Source organism: Mesoplodon bidens (genome assembly GCF_964165515.1).
Source record: "Mesoplodon bidens genome assembly, contig: HAP1_SCAFFOLD_152, whole genome shotgun sequence".
Lineage (NCBI taxonomy): Eukaryota > Metazoa > Chordata > Mammalia > Artiodactyla > Ziphiidae > Mesoplodon > Mesoplodon bidens.
The window spans coordinates 1107465-1126354 of NW_027672569.1; the positions used below are offsets into that span (position 1 = coordinate 1107465).

Below are 18890 nucleotides of genomic sequence, written 5' to 3' on the forward strand. Positions count from 1 at the left end.
CCCTCCAGCCAACTGAAAGCAGACGGGATGCAGAGCCTGGCATCAACGATGTTCTGCCTCCAGTCAGACCCTGACAAACTGACCTTGAGGAGGGTAGTGTGTAGGAATTCCAGGACTTGGGACACAAATGTGTCCCTCAGTCCATCAACCTACCCTGGGGGGCTGTGTCCACGCATAGTTCAGCTCTGGTCTTTGGGCTGAGCCTGCCGGATGAGGGACAAGTTCTTTCCACTTGAACCACTATGTCGGCACCCCTGCAGCCCTCTGAACATCCTCCCTCCTCCGTCTCTGAAGTCAAAGGGGCAGCAGTCCAAGCACTGGGCTCCCTTGAGGTCCTTCCTGGACGGCCTTCCTCTCTCGGGGCCCTGGCCGTACCGCGCCTACTTGGCCTGCGGATCTGGGATGTGAGTCCAGTCCGCGCGGGCATGGGCAGGGAGGGAGGGAGTGCCTCCCTACCTGCCAGGTGGGATCAGCGTGGCGGAAGTAACAGAAGTTGTCCGTGATCCACTTGTAGATGGCTGACAGGGTGATCTTGGTGGCCTTGCTGGCCTGCATGGCCATGCAGATGAGCGTGGCATACGAGTAGGGCGGCTTCACGTGCGGGTTGGTGGCGTAGTCCACGTCGTCGGGAGGCGAGGCCTGCAGCCCCGAGGGGGCGCTCCGCGGCGTGCACAAGGACGTGGGCTTGCCGGGAGTGTGCGGCTGCCCCAGGCAGGCGGGGTCCGCCGCCAGGGGAGACCCCGGCTCGGCCGAGCCTGACAGCTCGTGGTAGCTGTGAGTGTCGGTGTACCCCGAAGGCAGGGCGGGGACCTTGGCGTTGACAATGGAGAATTCCTGCAGCCACTGCAGGCTGGTCAGGCTGTCATTCAGGACGTTGGACTCCTCCAGGCCGCCTTCCGGTCCGGCCTCCTCCGCTGCCCCTGCTCCCGAGACGCGTAGCCAGCTCTCCGCCATATCTGCGGGCACTCTCCGAGGGGGCTGTCAACATCCACGAGCCGAGCCGAGGGTGGCCGCCGACCTCTCCGGCCCGCTGACTCCCGCGGCTTCAGTTACGCAGCCTCCCGGAAGCGGGCTTCCATCCCGCGATCCTGGAGTAGCCTCCTCCAAAGGGAATGTGGTGCCTGCGGGAACCAGAGCGGGAACTGAGCCCTCTTTCCACACCCCCGAAGGGAGAGTGTGTGCGAGGGGGGAGGCTCTTACTAAAATCCTTCCTGCAGCTGGGGAGGATCTTTTACTGCCGAGGTCTGGGAAACAGAAGGTGTGCCCGGGGGTCCGACCCACACGGGGTTCGCCTCGCTCTTTTCCTCTTGGATCTTTTAGGGGAGACTTAATTAGCCAAACGAGGGAATAGTGTAGGGGCATGTGAGGCCACCCCTTTCTCCCTCAAAGCGGGGAATTAACCCCCCTCTCTCCGTCCACAACCAATGAAAATGGGGCGAGAGAGTCCAGGAGGGCAGTACGACGGGTTGGGGGGCGGGGGAGGTCGTCTGATCTTTGAAAAGGGATATTAGGATGGGGATGAAGGGGAAGGAAGGAAACAATACAGAGAGTTATAAGGGGGCGGGAAGTGAGTGTCCCCCAAACGCCTCTGATGTCAGTCCCCGGGCCCACCACTTCCGTCGGGGACCGATGGGAGAGCGGGCTGCTACTGACGCCCTCCCTTCCCACGGCCTGCAGCCCTCCCCGTCCCTTACCTGGCTCAGAGCGCAGCCCGGGCCAAAGGAAGGTTCTCAAAGAAATTCCTCCCACCGCCCACCCTCACCGCGGCTCTCTGCTCCCAGCTCGAGGGCCCAGCCAGCAATCCTCGTCGCCACTCACGCCCGCCGGCGCCTCTCTGAAAGCCAGCGGCCAGGGACCGGCACTCAGTAGCCGCTCACAAGGCGTCTCCTGCTGCCGTGGCGACGCCCCGCCCATATAAACAGCTTCCGCTTCTGCCATTGGCCAGGGCATCTCCAAAGAGACCGCGGGCTCTTAACCGCTCTCTCACGCGGTAACTCTCTTCCAGCTCCCTCCTGCCGCCCTCTCCCGCGCGCGACCCAGTCCCCTACCCGCCATCGCGTCCCGGCTCCGCGCATTCCCGCCCGAGGGCCCCGCGCAGGGCTCGGAGAGGCGCGCGGCTCGGCGCTCCCGCAGAGGCCCCGGGGCCCTCGGCGAGCAGTTCGCCGCGGGAACCGTACTCCGCCCCACCCCTTTCCCATCTGGGCTGCTCAGAGGTGGCGACGGCTCCTGGGACGCAGCCCGTGGCGCGGGAGCCAGGGCTGGGTGCTTGCTTGGGGCTTTCCTTTCCTCTCCTCTGGGCTGCGAGTGGCACTTCCTCACGTTTCTGCGGCCTGTCCCTGTCTCCCGACCGAGTGTCGTCTTGGTGCCCGCAAGCAGGTCTGACTCTCCGATGCCACCTGCCGCTCAGGTCCGCAGAAACCGCAGCCCCGGTCGCAGACACCCCAAGGCGTCTAGGGTAATCCAGTGTATCCCAGTAAGCGCTCCCTCCCCGCCCCGTCCTCAGCAAGATTCCCAGAAGCTGACATTCCAGAGGCTTCTTCGCAAGTGCTCTCCCTCCTTTCCAGATAGCCGAGGAAACAGAGCCGGTGGGTGAAACCCAGGAAAGCCGTGGACTTGCCAAATTCTTTGACTGGGGTCATTTGCCCCATTAATTTCACCAGCCTTTAAGTGACGGACTAACGGTGGACTGTGGTCCTTCCTCCTCCCCTCCCCCAGCCTCCCTCTAGTCACCAGCTTTCCTGCTCTTCAATTATTGAGGAGCAGCAGTTGGAAGTTCTCTGGTTGAAGGGGGTGGGTGGAGGTGAGGGCTCCTTATCAGGCCTCTGCGCAGGAGCTGTGCCCAGGGGATGGTACACCAGCTCCCACCCAGAAACATGTCTTTCCCTCTACCCCTTGCCCACTCTCACTCCTCCATGTCCAGCTTGTCTTGAGTCAAAGTTTTTTTTTCTTCCCAAGTATTTATTGTTTTTATTTTTATTTTATTTTTATTTTTTATTCGTTTCTGCTTTATAACAAAGTGCATCAGTCATACATATACATCTGTTCCCACATCCCTTCCCTCATGCATCTCCCTCCCTCCCACCCTCCCCATCCCACCCCTCCAGGCGGTCACAAAGCACCGAGCTGATCTCCCTGTGCTCTGCGGCTGCTTCCCACTATCTATCTACCTTACGTTTGGTAGTGTATATATGTCCATGCCTCTCTTTCGCTTTGTCACAGCTTACCCTTGGTTGAGAGTCCGCCTGCCGATGCAGAGGACACGGGTTCGTGCCCCGGTCCGGGAAGATCCCACATGCCACGGAGCGGCTTGGCCCGTGAGCCATGGTGCTGAGCCGGTGCGTCCGGAGCCTGTGCTCTGCAACGGAAGAGGCCACAACAGTGAGAGGCCCACGTACCACAAAAAACAAAACAAAACAAAACAAAAACATTTGTATTTCCACTAATAAACTCAAATTATCTTTGCTTTTTCCCATCACACTCCCCAGAGCCTTTTCACAGAATTGTCACTGTTCCCCTGGCCACTATCCTGCCGCCTGTGTGATACTCCATCAGATTCCTTGGAGGCCCGTCTACCTAGCACGGCCTCGTGATTCTAATCATCTCACCACCTACAATGGTCAACTCAGATTTCCTCCCTTTGAGAACCTTGCAGAACAATCTCAGAACATACCATCGCCCCCCCCACCTTGGTCTCAGGGCCAAAGAAGACCCAGAGGCTTCTTAGCGGAAGAGGTGCTGGAATGACACAGGTGCTTTCTCAGCATCACTCCCACAAGGCTGATGAGAGCAGCGAGGATGGGGACCTGAGCCATCCTTGCCGCCAGCTGGGGCTCCGGGCAGAGCACCTGTGGGCCTGGGGAGGGTGGACCAGGGGATGCTCCCCTGGCTCCCTCCTTGTGGGCGCTCCGTGAGGGGAGTGGCATCCGTGTGGGGAGGGAAACAGCGTGGAGAGGGAGATCAAGTGCCTGAGAAGCTGTCCTGATGGCCAAGCCAGCCTGAGGCACCTCAGTCATAGGATGGAACTTTGAACTTACAGCTGAGCGTGGTGAGGTCTGTTGATTCCACGGGAACTACCACAGTGGATGCTCCTGTCATTAACCTGACATTAACCCGACAGATGCTTCCAGAGAGTTCCCCAGCTCTTTATTACCAGTGTGACGCTAATAGCAGAACCCGAGAAACATTTTACCAAGAGAGCAGATGCACTTTCCTTCTCCCGTAAGAGCCCTTGAGACCTCGAGGTGAGGCTACGATGCGACCCTCAACTCCCTCTGCCGGCAGCCGCCACTGTCATTCGGTTTCATGTCTGGCCTGAACGGTGAAGCCAGGTTAATCTCAGAATGGCTGGCTCTCGAGATCACCGTAAGGAAGCCCAGGCATTGTTTTCCTTCCAGGTCTCGCTCCCCTGCCGCAATCCCAGAGTGGAATAAACATCCACCAGCAGGTTGGCCCGAAGGAGTTAGGGAGAGGAGGAAGCACAAGGCCTGTGGTCAGTTTCCACCAGCATGGGTGGCTGAAACAATTCCCAGGAGCTCTCTCTGCCAAACTTGGGGGTTGGTGGGCGGCCACTGCGGGGAGGCAGGAGCCTAGATTCCTCTCTTGAGGCCCAGTGAGCGGCTGGCCTGCACAGCTGCCACAGACTCAGGGCGGAGTGAGGGCAGAGATGGCATCTTCCCCAACTAGTGACCAAAACAAATCCTGCCTGTAACCTTTGCCACAGAAGCATCCCCGCTTTTGTGGATCAGGGATTAATCTAGTCTCACAAATATGTTTTTTCATGGAAAATTTCAGCATATTAAATACAGGCTCTTCCCAGTTAGGAATGGAAGCCTCAGCGAGGGCCCCTCGGATGTGCACGTGCCCAGCAAGCTTGGGGTTGGGTGTCGGTGAACATGAACTTTCACATGAATTCTGGATAGCCTAAATGAGTTTCAAAATAAACAAACTGGACAGACAGACGTACATTTGGCAAAAAGACATGAGAAACAAATGGACAGACAGAAGCCAGGTAAAGAGTAGGAAGGCAGGAAGTGAAGTGTACCCTGGACCTCAGCCGCTCTGGTCCAGGCCTGGCTGGGTCAACACTAAGTGGATAGGCTGGCAAGCCCCTGGGAAGGCCATGGGAGGTGTCTCTGGGGATTACGGCTTCCTCCACCACAAGCCTGCATGGGACCAGAGGGGTGAGGACCTGGGTCTTTTGCAATCTGATGGAGAGTGGCAACCACAGGAGTTTGTGTCCCTCCAGCACCTGTAGCCACGTTGCCAAGGGAGTAAAGCACTGGACCCACGATGGGACGTGGCTGTCCTGAAGCTTAAACATGTCCAGGGCATGTTTAAGAGATTACAAACCATGCAACATGAAGGCAGTCTCTGCCGTGAACCCAGAAGGGGCAATTTCGACCTAGTCCACCGGGCAAGATGTGGCTTTAGAGCCATGGTTGGTGAAGCCCTTGGTGAGCATGGAGCAGGGGAACATCAGTGCCCAGAGTGTGACTGACAGGTGGGCTCCTCCTGAGAACTCATCCCGGATTCAGTTTAGTGTCATGAGAAGGAATAAGGGGCACGTTGATGGCCCTGATTGAATTTACAGAGTTAGGGCTCCAGGGAGAAGAGTCACCCTCGACCCCTGATCGTTCCTTTGGGATCCAAATCTAGGGAGCACAAGGCAACTGGTGGTCGCCCAGGGCTCACTGGGTCACAGAGCTAGTCTATAAAATGCAGGCTTTGAAATTCCTCTCTGATCCTAACTAACCACTCTCCTCTGAGGGGCTACAGGTTCCCTTTTCAAGGGCTCAGGCTCGCTTTGCAAGACCTTATCACAGAAGCTGTGTCTGCCTTAAACTGCCTGTTGATGGAAACAAGACCAGGCCCCCTGCCATGGGATCTGCAAGATCATGATGGAGGGGGCACGGTCAGGCCAAATTGGAAGGCTTTGGAGGTATTTTTGCGCCTTTCTCCATGCCCAAATACTTTCGCTTAGAGCAGATTCAGTCTTTGCCCAAGGACTCTCCCGAGGCCGCCTCACTTCCTTTCAGCAACTGGCTCCCAGCACCTTAGCAAAGCCCATGCCTTCTTGCAGGAACTGCAGGGCAGGAGATGGGTGTCCCAGGATGAGAGCAGGGGAGCGTCTCCCACCAAGTTCATGTTCAGCAGACTGCCACTCACCGGGTAAGCAGACCGCACAGCACAGCTTATTGTCCAGTGCTTTCATGCTGGCGATGTCAAAGTTATTATTATTGTCACACTCCGTACCTAGAAATGCGAATGTCCTCTGGCCTGTAATGGAGTTAAGGCAGTTAGAGAGGACCAGGCTGTGTTTTCCTCTGCTTTGCTGTCCTTAAAATAAAAATCTTAAGGATGGAGACAAAAAACATCAAATCATATGTTAAAAAGAAGACAATAATTAAGTGGGTAGAGTGGACAATAAAGGAAACTGTGTGGGTACGTTTGTGTTCTCGCTCTGTTCTGCTCTGTTTCCTTAACTGGCCCCTTTCCAGCCTTCGTTCCTGGGAAATCAGACCCTGGGGAGGTCTGTGGGATTCGGACACGCAGACCCGGGCCCACAGCAGAGCTAAGCCAGGCTGGAAGAGCTAGGAGAGCCTCGGGGGAAGTGACCCCGGACTCCGGCCTGTGTCTGTCGGTGCACGTGGGGTGTGTTTATGACCACAAGGCTCTGCGAAATGACTAATACATAAAATGACAATTAAAGCTCTTTGGTCCCGTAATTTTGCACCTCAAATCAAAGAATCGCATTGTTCTCAAAATTATGATTTATTTTCTTTGAGACTTAATTTGCTATTCTGAGGATGTTTTAAGGGGCTGACCAGAAACCTACAGTCGTGTAAGATGGGAAGGGGACAGTTTTAGATGTTATTTTTTCAAGCTCTCCACTCGTTTTTTTTTCCTTGGTGAAAGGGAGAGGAAGAAACATACATCTACTGCGTACGGCATGTCAGGTGGAAACCATATATGGAATGTCAGGCGGAAACCACGTACTGCCCTGTGCCTTTTAGAAGCAAATATTCTACTGGGGACGACAATCACAATGGAGATCTCGGAGCCTTGTGCCCTGAAGACATCAGCCGAGGGGAGGTAGCGCCCAACCCCGGCTTGGTTGGTGTCTGCGTGCGGCAGAGGCACAGCCTGGGCGACCACCCCTCCTCTGGCACTACTTTGCCAGAAGAGAGTGGTCATGTGCGCATGCGCAACCCTGCACACCACACCGCCCCCCAAGCAACTGCCATGGCCAAAGCAGAGGTGACTAGTGTGACATTTGCATCCAGGCTGGGATCCAGGTTTGCTCTAGAGGTTACCCTTCTGTGGAGGCACCTCAGAGGAGCAGATGGAAGAGATACCGGTTCCTGGGACGCCTGGTCCTACACTCCCAGGTGGGATTTCCAGGTCACCTCCGCACCCCCACTTCCTTGCTCTATATGTAGGTCGTGCCTTCACTTCTCGGCTTACTAGAAACAAACTTCTTCCGATTGAAGATATGATTGACCTTATTTAAAAAACAGAAATAGAGTCACAGGTGTAGAAAACAAACTTATGGTTATGGCGGGGGGCAAGGGAGGGGAGGGATAAATTGGGAGATTGGGATTGACATATACACACTACTATATATAAAATAGATAACTAATAAGGACCTGCTGTAGAGCACAGGGGACTCTACTCAGTACCCTGTAATGGCCTATATGGGAAAAGAATCTAAAAAAAGAGTGAATATATGTATATGTATAATTGATTCACGTGGCTGTACAGCAGAAACTAACACAACATTGTAAACCAACTCTTGGAATTAAAAAAAAATATCTACTTGAGGCCTGAACGATGGTAAAGAGACTCGTTCCAATAGCCTACAAACACTAGTGCACGCTGAGCTGCTAACGTCTCTTCACCTCACCTTTGCTGTGCCGCCAGGGCTGTGATCCTTCTGCTACTGTAACACCAGCCGTTTTCTTCACTAAAGCAGGAAAACCTACTGCCTAACAGTCGGTTCCCCCAAGGGGAGGAAGCTGTTCTCCTGCTGCAGATGAACTTTGGGGCTGCTAGAGCAGTTCTGTGAGACTCAGCTGAGAAGCTGAAGCAGGAAGGAAGGTGATGGCAGTTGCCCAAGAAGCTTCAGGATCTACTCAACGTAGATGGAGAACTCCATGTATCTTCTGCAGCCTAGGCTCAAAGGCCCAGAAAGAGCCAGGAAGGCTGCTGAGGTCCTTAGATACCCTGCTTGGTTTGATATTCCATCAAGAAGACGACCTTTCCCCAAAGCCACACCCTTGAGCAGTGCCACCAAGTCACACCAGTGCCCCTTTCTCTACCCTTCAGAGAATACCCGGGAAAGAAATATAATAAAAGGGAGCAAAAGACCAGGTCTTTTACCATCTTCTTGTGTGGGTGATCCGTCCTCTTCTTCTAGAACATCATTTCCCTAGGACAGAAGGAAGGCACTGTGAGTCCATAAAGCAGTGAAATGAGTCTACTGATTGTCAGAAGACAGAACTAATCACCCTCATGGTATCCAGACATTTCCTGTCCCTGTGAGATGGCTGGGAGGCCCAGCAGAGGCAGATTTTGCTTGGCGAGGCAGGATCGGCCCATAGGGACCAGGTCTGAGGCACGTTCCAGAGGGACCAGGTCTGAGGCACCTAACAGAGGGACCGTGGGACTGTCAGGAATAGCCTTGGTAATAGTTCAGCTCACACTGTTTCTCTCAGGTGGAAATAAAAGTTGTCAAATGAAAAAGCAAACCGTGAGATCATAAAACTTTCAGGAACCCTTTAGGATCCCCAGTCCCATCCAGATACTCCTTTGAGAACATCTGGCTCAAGAGAAAGTTGTAGAGTCCCCACTGGGAGCTGGGCATTCCATATACTTCAGGCACACCTCCGTCAGAGCACTTCTCACGCTGAGTTATAACTCTGATTCCTCCATCAGTTGGAGCTCCGGGATGGGTGGGATGGGTGGATTGGGGGCGTGGGCAGGCAAAAGCCATGTCACTCGGTCTTTGTGTCCCCCAGTGCCAGGAAGATGTGAGATGCCTGTGCCAGGTAAATACTAAGTGAATTGGAGGACAAACACCTCTCAAGGGTCTCGCCTGGAAGACTTCCCTCTGGAACTCACCCCACGCCTATTACACTGAGACCAGCACCCTCTGCTAACCGGACAGTCCCTCTGCTCTGTACCCTGCCTCGAACAGATCCAAGAGCACCACCTTGGAAGGCTTCTTCCAGAACAGCCCCCATCCTATTTGCATCCTGTGCCAGCGCCGGCAGTCCCTCTGACTTTGGAGGGGCACCAGCGTCCACCTTGCTCTTACCTCTGCATCCTGATCTTCAGCGGTGGCGACGAGGCCCGCAAAGTTGCAGTCTGGAGACGCCGCTGGCGTCACCTGCAAAGGAGCAACAAAAGTCAAGGTGCAGATGCCACCGGCTCTCCTACCCAGGTCGCCTGGCAGCAAACCCAAACCAAGTCCTCAGGACAGAAGTGGTGCCACATGGAAGATCACATCTGAGGGAGTCTGATTCAACAACCCGGTACCGTGTTTTCCAGGGCTCCCCTCCCGAGCACTGGGGGGCTTTGCCGATCTCCCTGGCAGGCCCTGGACTGAGCTCCTTGGGACTCAAGTACACAGCAGAGCAGAGCGGGGAGGGCGATCCCAAGCTCCTCTCTTACGTCTCCTTCTTCTGAGGGGTTCCTGCTGGCGGCCCGGGGGCAGGGGACAGCCTCCCCGTCCTCTTCCGTGCCAGGGGCGATGTAGGAGCCGGACATGGAGGAGACGGTGTCGGTGCTGATCTGGGAGGACACCATGGACATGACCTTCCTTCTTCAAGTCTGGGTCCCCAGTATGTTGAGGGAGGCAGAGGCGGGGAGAAGAGTGTTTCCTGCCCTCAGCTCAGCTCTTCAGGAGGCCTGGCGCATTTGCTTCAGGCCAGCATGGAATCCCATCGCGGGGGCCTTCCCGTCACTGGAGCTGGGGGTGGCCTGTCCCGTGGGCAGATGGCGAGGGTCCCCAAAGACTGAGTTCCTGAACATTGCCCCTCATCCCTTGCCTGGCTGGCGATACATGGGGGAGGGAGGATAGGGAAGAGCTGGAAAGTGAGGAGACAGAAAGCTGGCTTCGTGATTTGGGAAGGGACTGTACCACACCTGAGGGTGAAGTGGCTGAAGGGCTTCTCACCTCAAAAGTGGAGATCAAAGGAAATGCGAAACCTGCGCAGAGAGCTTGAGTCATGGGCTCAAAGCCACACAGGGCAAAAGAGAAAGGACAGCTCAGTGCAACATGGGGTCCTGGATTGGGAGGCTGGAATGGAGAGGAGCATTACTGGGGTGATCTGCAAGACGTGAAGGGGGTCTGCGGTTACATGGGATTACCAGGTCAGTGTTCATTTCCTGATTGTGATGGTGGTACTGGGATTATGGAGGCGTGTCCTTGTTCTAAGGAAACACACACTAAAGTATCTAGTGCTAATGGGGCAGCCTGTCTGCAACTTACTGTTAAGGGCGCAAAGTATATATTGACTGGGATTACATTGAATCTCTAAATAAATACGGAGTCACTGAACGTTTTTTGAAAAAGCCACCCAGCCAAGGTCCAGCGCAGGGATGAATAGGAGGGACAGGATCCACTCACGCTTCCCGCCCCCTCCACCGCCAACCCCCAAACGCTGCCTGCTGAAAGGGTGTGTGAAGCCCTGTGTTCTGGTCGCTTCGGAGCCCCCTCTTAGCTTTGGCTGCTCGTTGGCAGCATCCATGGACCCTTAAAAGTGCCAGTGTTTGGGTCCCAGCCCCAGAGACGCTAGTCCCAAGCATAGGGATTTTCAGGAGCTCCTGGGGATTCTTCCTGGCAGCCAGAAGCTTCTTCAGCCTCTCCTTACCTGGCAGGCAGTTCTGCCAGCCCCTGACCTTGCCCCTCTTCCCCCAGCATGGGCCCAGGCAACGGGTGAGGAGGGGGGACAGTGACCGGCCCCACCTGTCAATCCAGGGTGTACCCCGTTTGGCGGGGGCTGGAGGCTGAGCCTGGGGACCAGTGGAGGGGCTGGAGCCCCCATGTTCCCCCAGTGCTGGGGAGCGTGGGCAGGAAGGCCGGAGGGTGGTGGGGAGAGGGAGGGAGTCGTTGCTTAGGGGGTGAAGGGAGTCTCAGAGGGAGGTTGGGGCAGCCTCCTCAGCAAGTGGTGGGAAAGGGATGGGCTGCCTCCTGAGCTCTGTAAGGCCCCAACCCGGCTGGCCCTGCAGTGTGTGCACCCTTCTGAAATATTTGGAATAATTAGCAAGGGAAAGCAGCAAGTTGGCGGGGGAATGCCAGGTTGTCCTGGAGCCAGCCTCGAGTGCAAGGAAAGAAAGGGGCTTCAGGAGAAAGGGGCCCGTGGAGGCTGGGCAGGATTGTGTAGGACAGTGCCCATTTGTGTGTGTGTGTGGTTGTGTGTGTGTGTGTCTGTGCGCACGTGCACGTGAGTGCTGGGGGAAGGGGCTGTGCACCACAAGGGTGTGCTGGCGGGGCCAGGTGCGGGCTCGGGGGAGAGATGGGTTCCAGGCAAAGCTGGGGTGAGGGGGTTGAAAGGTGCCTGCTGAGTGTCACATATTTGCTGTGCCTCAGTTTCCCCATCAGAACTCTAGTACGTTGATTCCTCACAGGCTGGAGCTGTAGGGTCTAGGCACCCCGTCTTCCGTCTGCCCTGATGGCCTCCCTCAGCGCCAACCTGCATTGGAGGGAAGGCCCTGGGTGGGGTGAATGAACCCCAGGGTGGCAAGTGGGGCCCCAGGGGCCTGGGGCCCTCTGACGTCACACCCTGTCCCTTCAGGAAGGGACCAAGGGAGGGAGGAGCTGGAGACAGGCCCAGGCGAGGACCGCAGGTGAGTCTGGGCAGGCCCTCAACTTGGGCGAGTTGGGGAACGTGAGCCGAGCCCTGGGCAAGAACGGCCTTTGTGAGTGAGTCCCCAGGGCCAGGGAGGGGGCTGTGCCTCCTTTGCCGCCTGCTCCTCGTGGCTGTGGGTACAGTCTCCCCATTGCACATATAGAGGTGCCGAGGCCCTGGCTGCAGGGGACCCCCGAGGGCCGCCTCTCAGCCCCTTTCTCTCTGGGCACCCAGAGATCATGAGGAGTGCATCAGTGGACACTCTGCAGGCCTTTGGTGCCCCCCATCTTCCCCCAGCCATTCCCCCTTGGGCCGTGGCCTCCCCAAAACTGGCCCATGCTTTTCCCCAGAGAAAGTTGCAAGCAGGTCCATTTAGAGACTTTTTAAAACTTTATTTTTAAAAATGATTTTATTGTAAATAACTTTCTATGAAAAAGGTTAAAATGCCCGATGGGTTAGGAGAGTGGATGTGGGATGCAGCCCAGGGCGTTTATGGTGGAGCAAGACACTCCCCTGCAGGAGTGCAAGCAAGGGCACGGGTCCATCACCCCATTCCTGATCCCAGTAGTTCTAGCAAGCACTGCGTCCCTCCCAGTTAAGCCTCAGCTATAGCTACACTCACTACATTAGTCTGTCTGTCCCCTTTCCCTCTGCAGCTTGGCTGCCCCAGCCCCTAACCCCCAGATCCCCATCTCCCCGCTGCTCTCAGCCTCAAGTTGGGCTCAAAGATTAGGGACACATGCCCTCTGCCCCACCTCTAGGGATGAAGCCAGAAGATCCCAGAGGCCTTAGAAAATCTCCTGGCTCCACCCAGCACCCCGGCCTCCTTTCTGTCTCCTCTCTCTTCCCCCCTCCGCCTTGCTCCTCCTCACAGACTGCCGGGAGAGGCCTCTTGGGTTTTAATTTGCAGTCACCTAATCAGCATTTGTTGTACCTGGGAACTTGCTCTGGATAGAGACCTGGGGAGGAGAGCAGGAGAGAGAGAAGCTTCGAAGCTAAGGTGTTCTGGGGCGGGCCCTGTACTGATGTTTCCAGCTTGGCCAGGGCCCCTCCAAGCTGCAGCTCTCATAGTGCAGGGCCCTTAGCGTGTCTCTGGGGCAGGGAAGAAGTGGGTCAATGAAACACTGTGTGTATGGGGGGCTGGGGAGCGGAGGCAGCAATTTTGGTCCTGGGCCCCAATTCTCAGCCTGCTGGACTAGAATCTGAGGATGGCCTGGGCTGGGGGCCGTGTGGCCTGGTGGGTTGACCTGGCCCAGCCCCTGCCTGGGTGGTAGGGTGTCCATGGGCCTGCACTGGCGGGGAGGGGGGCAGTCTGGGCCCAGACTACGGTGCTGTCTGGAGGTGAGGAAGGGCCTGGCTTCTTACAAGAAGGTGGCCAAGCTGGCCCAGTCATTCAGGACAGAGGCCAGTGTGGCATCCCCGGCCTCAAAGAGGGGCTCGGGGGGCAGGGAGCTACGGGTGCTCTCGTCCCAGGGGTGCTCCAGGAAGGATGGGGCCAGGAAGGTCTCATCAAAGTCCAGGCTTTCGGTAGCCTGCTCCACTGGAGGCCCCAAGGTAACAGGGCAGTCGATGTGGTGGCCATGGATGGTGAGGTCCACGTCCCCGTGTGAGGCATGGCTCAGCGGCGGGATCAGCTCCGAGGTCTCCAGCGTGCCCAGCTCCCCGTCCAGCGTGCCAGCGTCCAAGATGGCCTCCCAGTCAAAGTTGCCCTTGAGGGGTTCCAGCTCAGCCTGCTCCTCCTGGGTCAGCAGCAGGGGGCTGGAGGGCCGCGGGACCTTGGCCTCCTGCTTGGGCAGCAGCTGTTGACGCTTACGCCCCAGCCTGCCCTCGCCTGCACCCCAGCCTGCCTCCCCAGTGGCCTCCTCAAACTCCCGCAGCAGCTGCTCGGCCTCGGTGCTCACGGTCAGTGGCCCGGCCCATGGGGCGGCGCTGGGCTCTGGCGCGGCCTGGCGTGCAAAGGCCGGGTGGATGTGGACTGGGGGCAGCCGCTGCTTCTTCAAGGCCCCACTCAGCAGCCGCTCGGCGTACTGGGGGTCGATGCGCCAGAAGCCCCCCTTGCCTGGCTCGTCCTTCTCCCGAGGCACCTTGATGAAGCCCTTCTTCAGGGACAGGTTGTGGCGGATGGAGTTCTGGACACAGGGAGATAGGAGAGAAGGAAGACAGCTGGGAGAGTGGGTGGGGTCAGTGATGGGGGGCTCCTAGCGCCACTGCCAGTCCCACCACCACCTTCTCTCCGATGGGGGCAGGGGAGACAGAAGCGCTGCTCTGAGCGGGAGGCTCTGGGACACCCACCACGGGGCACCAGGAGCTGGGAGTGCTGTCGGGGGCTTTTGTTCCCATTTGCCAGGACATCTGCCTGCTCAGTCATCCGAGCCCTGAGCCGCAGGGTGGCTCTCAGTGCCAGCCTGTCCTGCCCTCCCTCCCTTACCCCGCTGCTTGCGGCCTCTGGTCAAAGGCCTTGGCTCCCCCAGGTCCTAGATGGCCATCTCCCTCTGCCTGGGCCTGGCTGGCCTTCTCTGTTTGTGAAATTAGTGAGTGGGTGTGAGGGTGTGTGTGTGTGGTGGGGGATGAAGTGTGGGAGGATCTGATGACTTTCCTTGTTTGTAGAGCCGCCTGCTGGCCTGGGCCCTCACCCACCATGTCCCCCTCCTCCCACCCCAGGCTCTGAGGCCTCAGTTGATTATTACCCAGCCAAGAGCATAGCGCTCATTCCTGGGGGCTCTCAGGCTTGGGGTAGGGTGGGGGGTGGTGGAGGGTCTCTGCTTTCTCACCAAGGTTACAAATGGTACCTGCCCCAGGGTCAGGGCCCAAGCAAACGTGGAATAGCTGTGATCACAGGAACTCTGATCCTGTGACCTGTGCCACAGGGAAGGATCTGTGCATCCTCAGGGTCTCTGTCCCCAAGTAGCCCCTGATCCTGATGGTCGAAGAGGCTCAGGGCAGTGTGTGCCCAGCCTGAATCACCATCCTGCCTTGTTCACGCCTGGGTGCACAGTCCAAACCACGCTGGGGCACAGGGGTCTGGGGCCTGGTGGGTGGGGCCGGCAGGTGAGTAGTGCCCCCTGGCAAGACTGGGAGGTTTACATGGTGGTCTGGGCCCCTTGGCTGCTCTGTGCCAGGTTCCGGAGACTTGGAACATGAAGCCAGTGTGGGAGGAAAGAGCCCCTGTGGAAAGCACGTGGCTGAGATAATTGTCCCCGCAGGGAGGTTGATGAGAAGAGGGGGAGGAGTGTAGGCAGGAAACTAGGGAGGGCTTGGGGTGGGGGCAGGCACAGCAGCTTTTGGAAGGCCCCGTAGCCCTTCCACTGGGACACAGATGGCCACCACACCCTGCAGCACACCCCTCTCCCCTCCCAGAGCCCCTCCAGCCAACTGAAAGCAGGCGGGATGCAGAGCCGGGCAGCAACCATGCTCTGCCTCCAGTCAGGCCCTGACAAACTGACCTTGAGGAGGGTAGTGTGTAGGAATTCCAGGACTTGGGACACAAATGTGTCCCTCAGTCCATCAACCTACCCTGGGGGGCTGTGTCCACGCATAGTTCAGCCCTGGTCTTTGGGCTGAGCCTGCCGGATGAGGGACAAGATCTTTCCACTTGAACCACTATGTCGGCACCCCTGCAGCCCTCTGAACATCCTCCCTCCTCCGTCTCTGAAGTCAAAGGGGCAGCAGTCCAAGCACTGGGCTCCCTTGAGGTCCTTCCTTGACGGCCTTCCTCTCTCGGGGCCCTGGCCGTACCGCGCCTACTTGGCCTGCGGATCTGGGATGTAAGTCCAGTCCGCGCGGGCATGGGCAGGGAGGGAGGGAGTGCCTCCCTACCTGCCAGGTGGGATCAGCGTGGCGGAAGTAACAGAAGTTGTCCGTGATCCACTTGTAGATGGCCGACAGGGTGATCTTGGTGGCCTTGCTGGCCTGCATGGCCATGCAGATGAGCGTGGCATATGAGTAGGGCGGCTTCACGTGCGGGTTGGTGGCATAGTCCACGTCGTCGGGAGGCGAGGCCTGCAGCCCCGAGGGGGCGCTCCGCGGCGTGCACAAGGACGTGGGCTTGCCGGGTGTGTGCGGCTGCCCCAGGCAGGCGGGGTCCGCCGCCAGGGGAGACCCCGGCTCGGCAGAGCCTGACAGCTCGTGGTAGCCGTGAGGGTCGGTGTCCCCTGAAGGCATGGCGGGGACCTTGGCTTTGATAATGGAGAATTCCTGCAGCCACTGCAGGCTGGTCAGGCTGTCATTCAGGGCATTGGACTCCTCCAGGCCGCCTTCCGGTCCGGCCTCCTCCGCTGCCCCTGCTCCTGAGACGCGTAGCCAGCTCTCCGCCATATCTGCGGGCACTCTCCGAGGGGGCTGTCAACATCCACGAGCCGAGCCGAGGGTGGTCGCCGAGCTCTCCGGCCCGCTGACTCCCGCGGCTTCAGTTACGCAGCCTCCCGGAAGCGGGCTTCCATCCCGCGATCCGGGGGTAGCCTCCTCCAAAGGGAATGTGGTGCCTGCGGGGACCAGAGCGGGAACTGAGCCCTCTTTCCCCACCCCCGAGGGGAGAGTGTGGGCGAGGGGGGAGGCTCTTACTAAAATCCTTCCTGCAGCTGGGGAGGATCTTTTACTGCCGAGGTCTGGGAAACAGAAGGTGTGCCCGGGGGTCCGACCTACACGGGGTTCGCCTCGCTCTTTTCCTCTTGGATCTTTTAGAGGAGACTTAATTAGCCAAACGAGGGAATAGTGTAGGGGCATGCGAGGCCACCCCTTTCTCCCTCAAAGTGGGGAATTAACCCCCCTCTCTCCGTCCACAACCAATGGAAATGGGGCGAGAGAGTCCAGGAGGGCAGTACGACGGGTCGGGGGGCGGGGGAGGTCGTCTGATCTTTGAAAAGGGATATTAGGATGGGGATCAAGGGGAAGGATGGAAACAATACAGAGAGTTATAAGGGGGCGGGAAGTGAGTGTCCCCCAAACGCCTCTGATGTCAGTCCCCGGGCCCACCACTTCCGTCGGGGACCGATGGGAGAGCGGGCTGGTACTGACGCCCTCCCTTCCCACGGCCTGCAGCCCTCCCCGTCCCTTACCTGGCTCAGAGCGCAGCCCGGGCCAAAGGAAGGTTCTCAAAGAAATTCCTCCCACCGCCCACCCTCACCGCGGCTCTCTGCTCCCAGCTCGAGGGCCCAGCCAGCAATCCTCGTCGCCACTCACGCCCGCCGGCGCCTCTCTGAAAGCCAGCGGCCAGGGACCGGCACTCAGTAGCCGCTCACAAGGCGTCTCCTGCTGCCGTGGCGACGCCCCGCCCATATAAACAGCTTCCGCTTCTGCCATTGGCCAGGGCATCTCCAAAGAGACCGCGGGCTCTTAACCGCTCTCTCACGCAGTAACTCTCTTCCAGCTCCCTCCTGCCGCCCTCTCCCGCGCGCGACCCAGTCCCCTACCCGCCATCGCGTCCCGGCTCCGCGCATTCCCGCCCGAGGGCCCCGCGCCGGGCTCGGAGAGGCGCGCGGCTCGGCGCTCCCGCAGAGGCCCCGGGGCCCTCGGCGAGCAGTTCGCCGCGGGAACCGTACTCCGCCCCACCCCCTTCCCATCTGGGCTGCTCAGAGGTGGCGACGGCTCCTGGGACGCAGCCCGTGGCGCGGGAGCCAGGGCTGGGTGCATGCTTGGGGCTTTCCTTTCCTCTCCTCTGGGCTGTGAGTGGCACTTCCTCACGTTTCTGCGGCCTGTCCCTGTCTCCCGACCGAGTGTCGTCTTGGTGCCCGCAAGCAGGTCTGACTCTCCGATGCCACCTGCCGCTCAGGTCCGCAGAAACCGCAGCCCCGGTCGCAGACACCCCAAGGCGGCTAGGGTAATCCAGTGTTTCCCGGTAAGCGCTCCCTCCCCGCCCCGTCCTCAGCAAGATTCCCAGAAGCTGACATTCCAGAGGCTTCTTCGCAAGTGCTCTCCCCCCTTTCCAGATGACCGAGGAAACAGAGCCGGTGGGTGAAACCCAGGAAAGCCGTGGACTTGCCAAATTCTGTGACTGGGGTCATTTGCCCCATTAATTTCACCAGCCTTTAAGTGACGGACTAACGGTGGACTGTGGTCCTTCCTCCTCCCCTCCCCCAGCCTACCTCTAGTCACCAGCTTTCCTGCTCTTCAGTTATTGAGGAGCAGCAGTTGGAAGTTCTCTGGTTGAAGGGGGTGGGTGGAGGTGAGGGCTCCTTATCAGGCCTCTGCGCAGAAGCTGTGCCCAGGGGATGGTACACCAGCTCACACCCAGAAACATGTCTTTCCCTATACCCCTTGCCCTCTCTCACTCCTCCATGTCCAGCTTGTCTTGAGTCAAAGTTTTTTTTCCTTCCCAAGTATTTATTGTTTTAATTTTTATTTTATTTTTATTTTTTTATTAGTTTCTGCTTTATAACAAAGTGAATCAGTCATACATATACATCTGTTCCCACATCCCTTCCCTCATGCATCTCCCTCCCTCCCACCCTCCCCATCCCACCCCTCCAGGCGGTCACAAAGCACCGAGCTGATCTCCCTGTGCTCTGCGGCTGCTTCCCACTATCTATCTACCTTACGTTCCGTAGTGTATATATGTCCATGCCTCTCTTTCGCTTTGTCACAGCTTACCCTTCCCCCTCCCCATATCCTCAAGTCCATTCTCAAGTAGGTCTGTGACTTTATTCCTGTTTTACCCCTAGGTTCTTCATGACATTTTTTTTAATTCCATATATATGTGTTAGCATATGGTATTTGTCGTTCTCTTTCTGACTTACTTCACTCTGTATGACAGACTCTAGGTCTATCCACCTCATTACAAATAGCTCAGTTTCGTTTCTTTTTATGGCTGAGTAATATTCCATTGTATATATGTGCCACATCTTCTTTATCCATTCATCCGATGATGGACACTTAGGTTGTTTCCATCTGCGGGCTATTGTGAATAGAGCTGCAATGAACATTTTGGTACATGCCTCTTTTTGAAGTATGGTTTTCTCAGGGTATATGCCTAGTAGTGGGATTGCTGGGTCATATGGTAGTTCTATGTTTAGTCTTTTAAGGAACCTCCATACTGTTCTCCAT

The 18890-nt window shown here is 57.4% G+C and overlaps 1 protein-coding gene across 1 annotated transcript; it reads right to left on the reverse strand.

Annotated features, from left to right (window-relative positions):
- Positions 1-13213: 13213 nt before the first annotated feature.
- On the reverse strand, positions 13214-16166 carry LOC308610001 (forkhead box protein J1-like; the record flags this gene model as incomplete). Its single annotated transcript, XM_081259269.1, has 2 exons — positions 13214-13981; positions 15669-16166. The coding sequence occupies 2 exons, from the start codon at positions 16164-16166 to the stop codon at positions 13214-13216; spliced, it is 1266 nt and encodes a 421-aa protein (XP_081115395.1).
- Positions 16167-18890: the final 2724 nt, after the last annotated feature.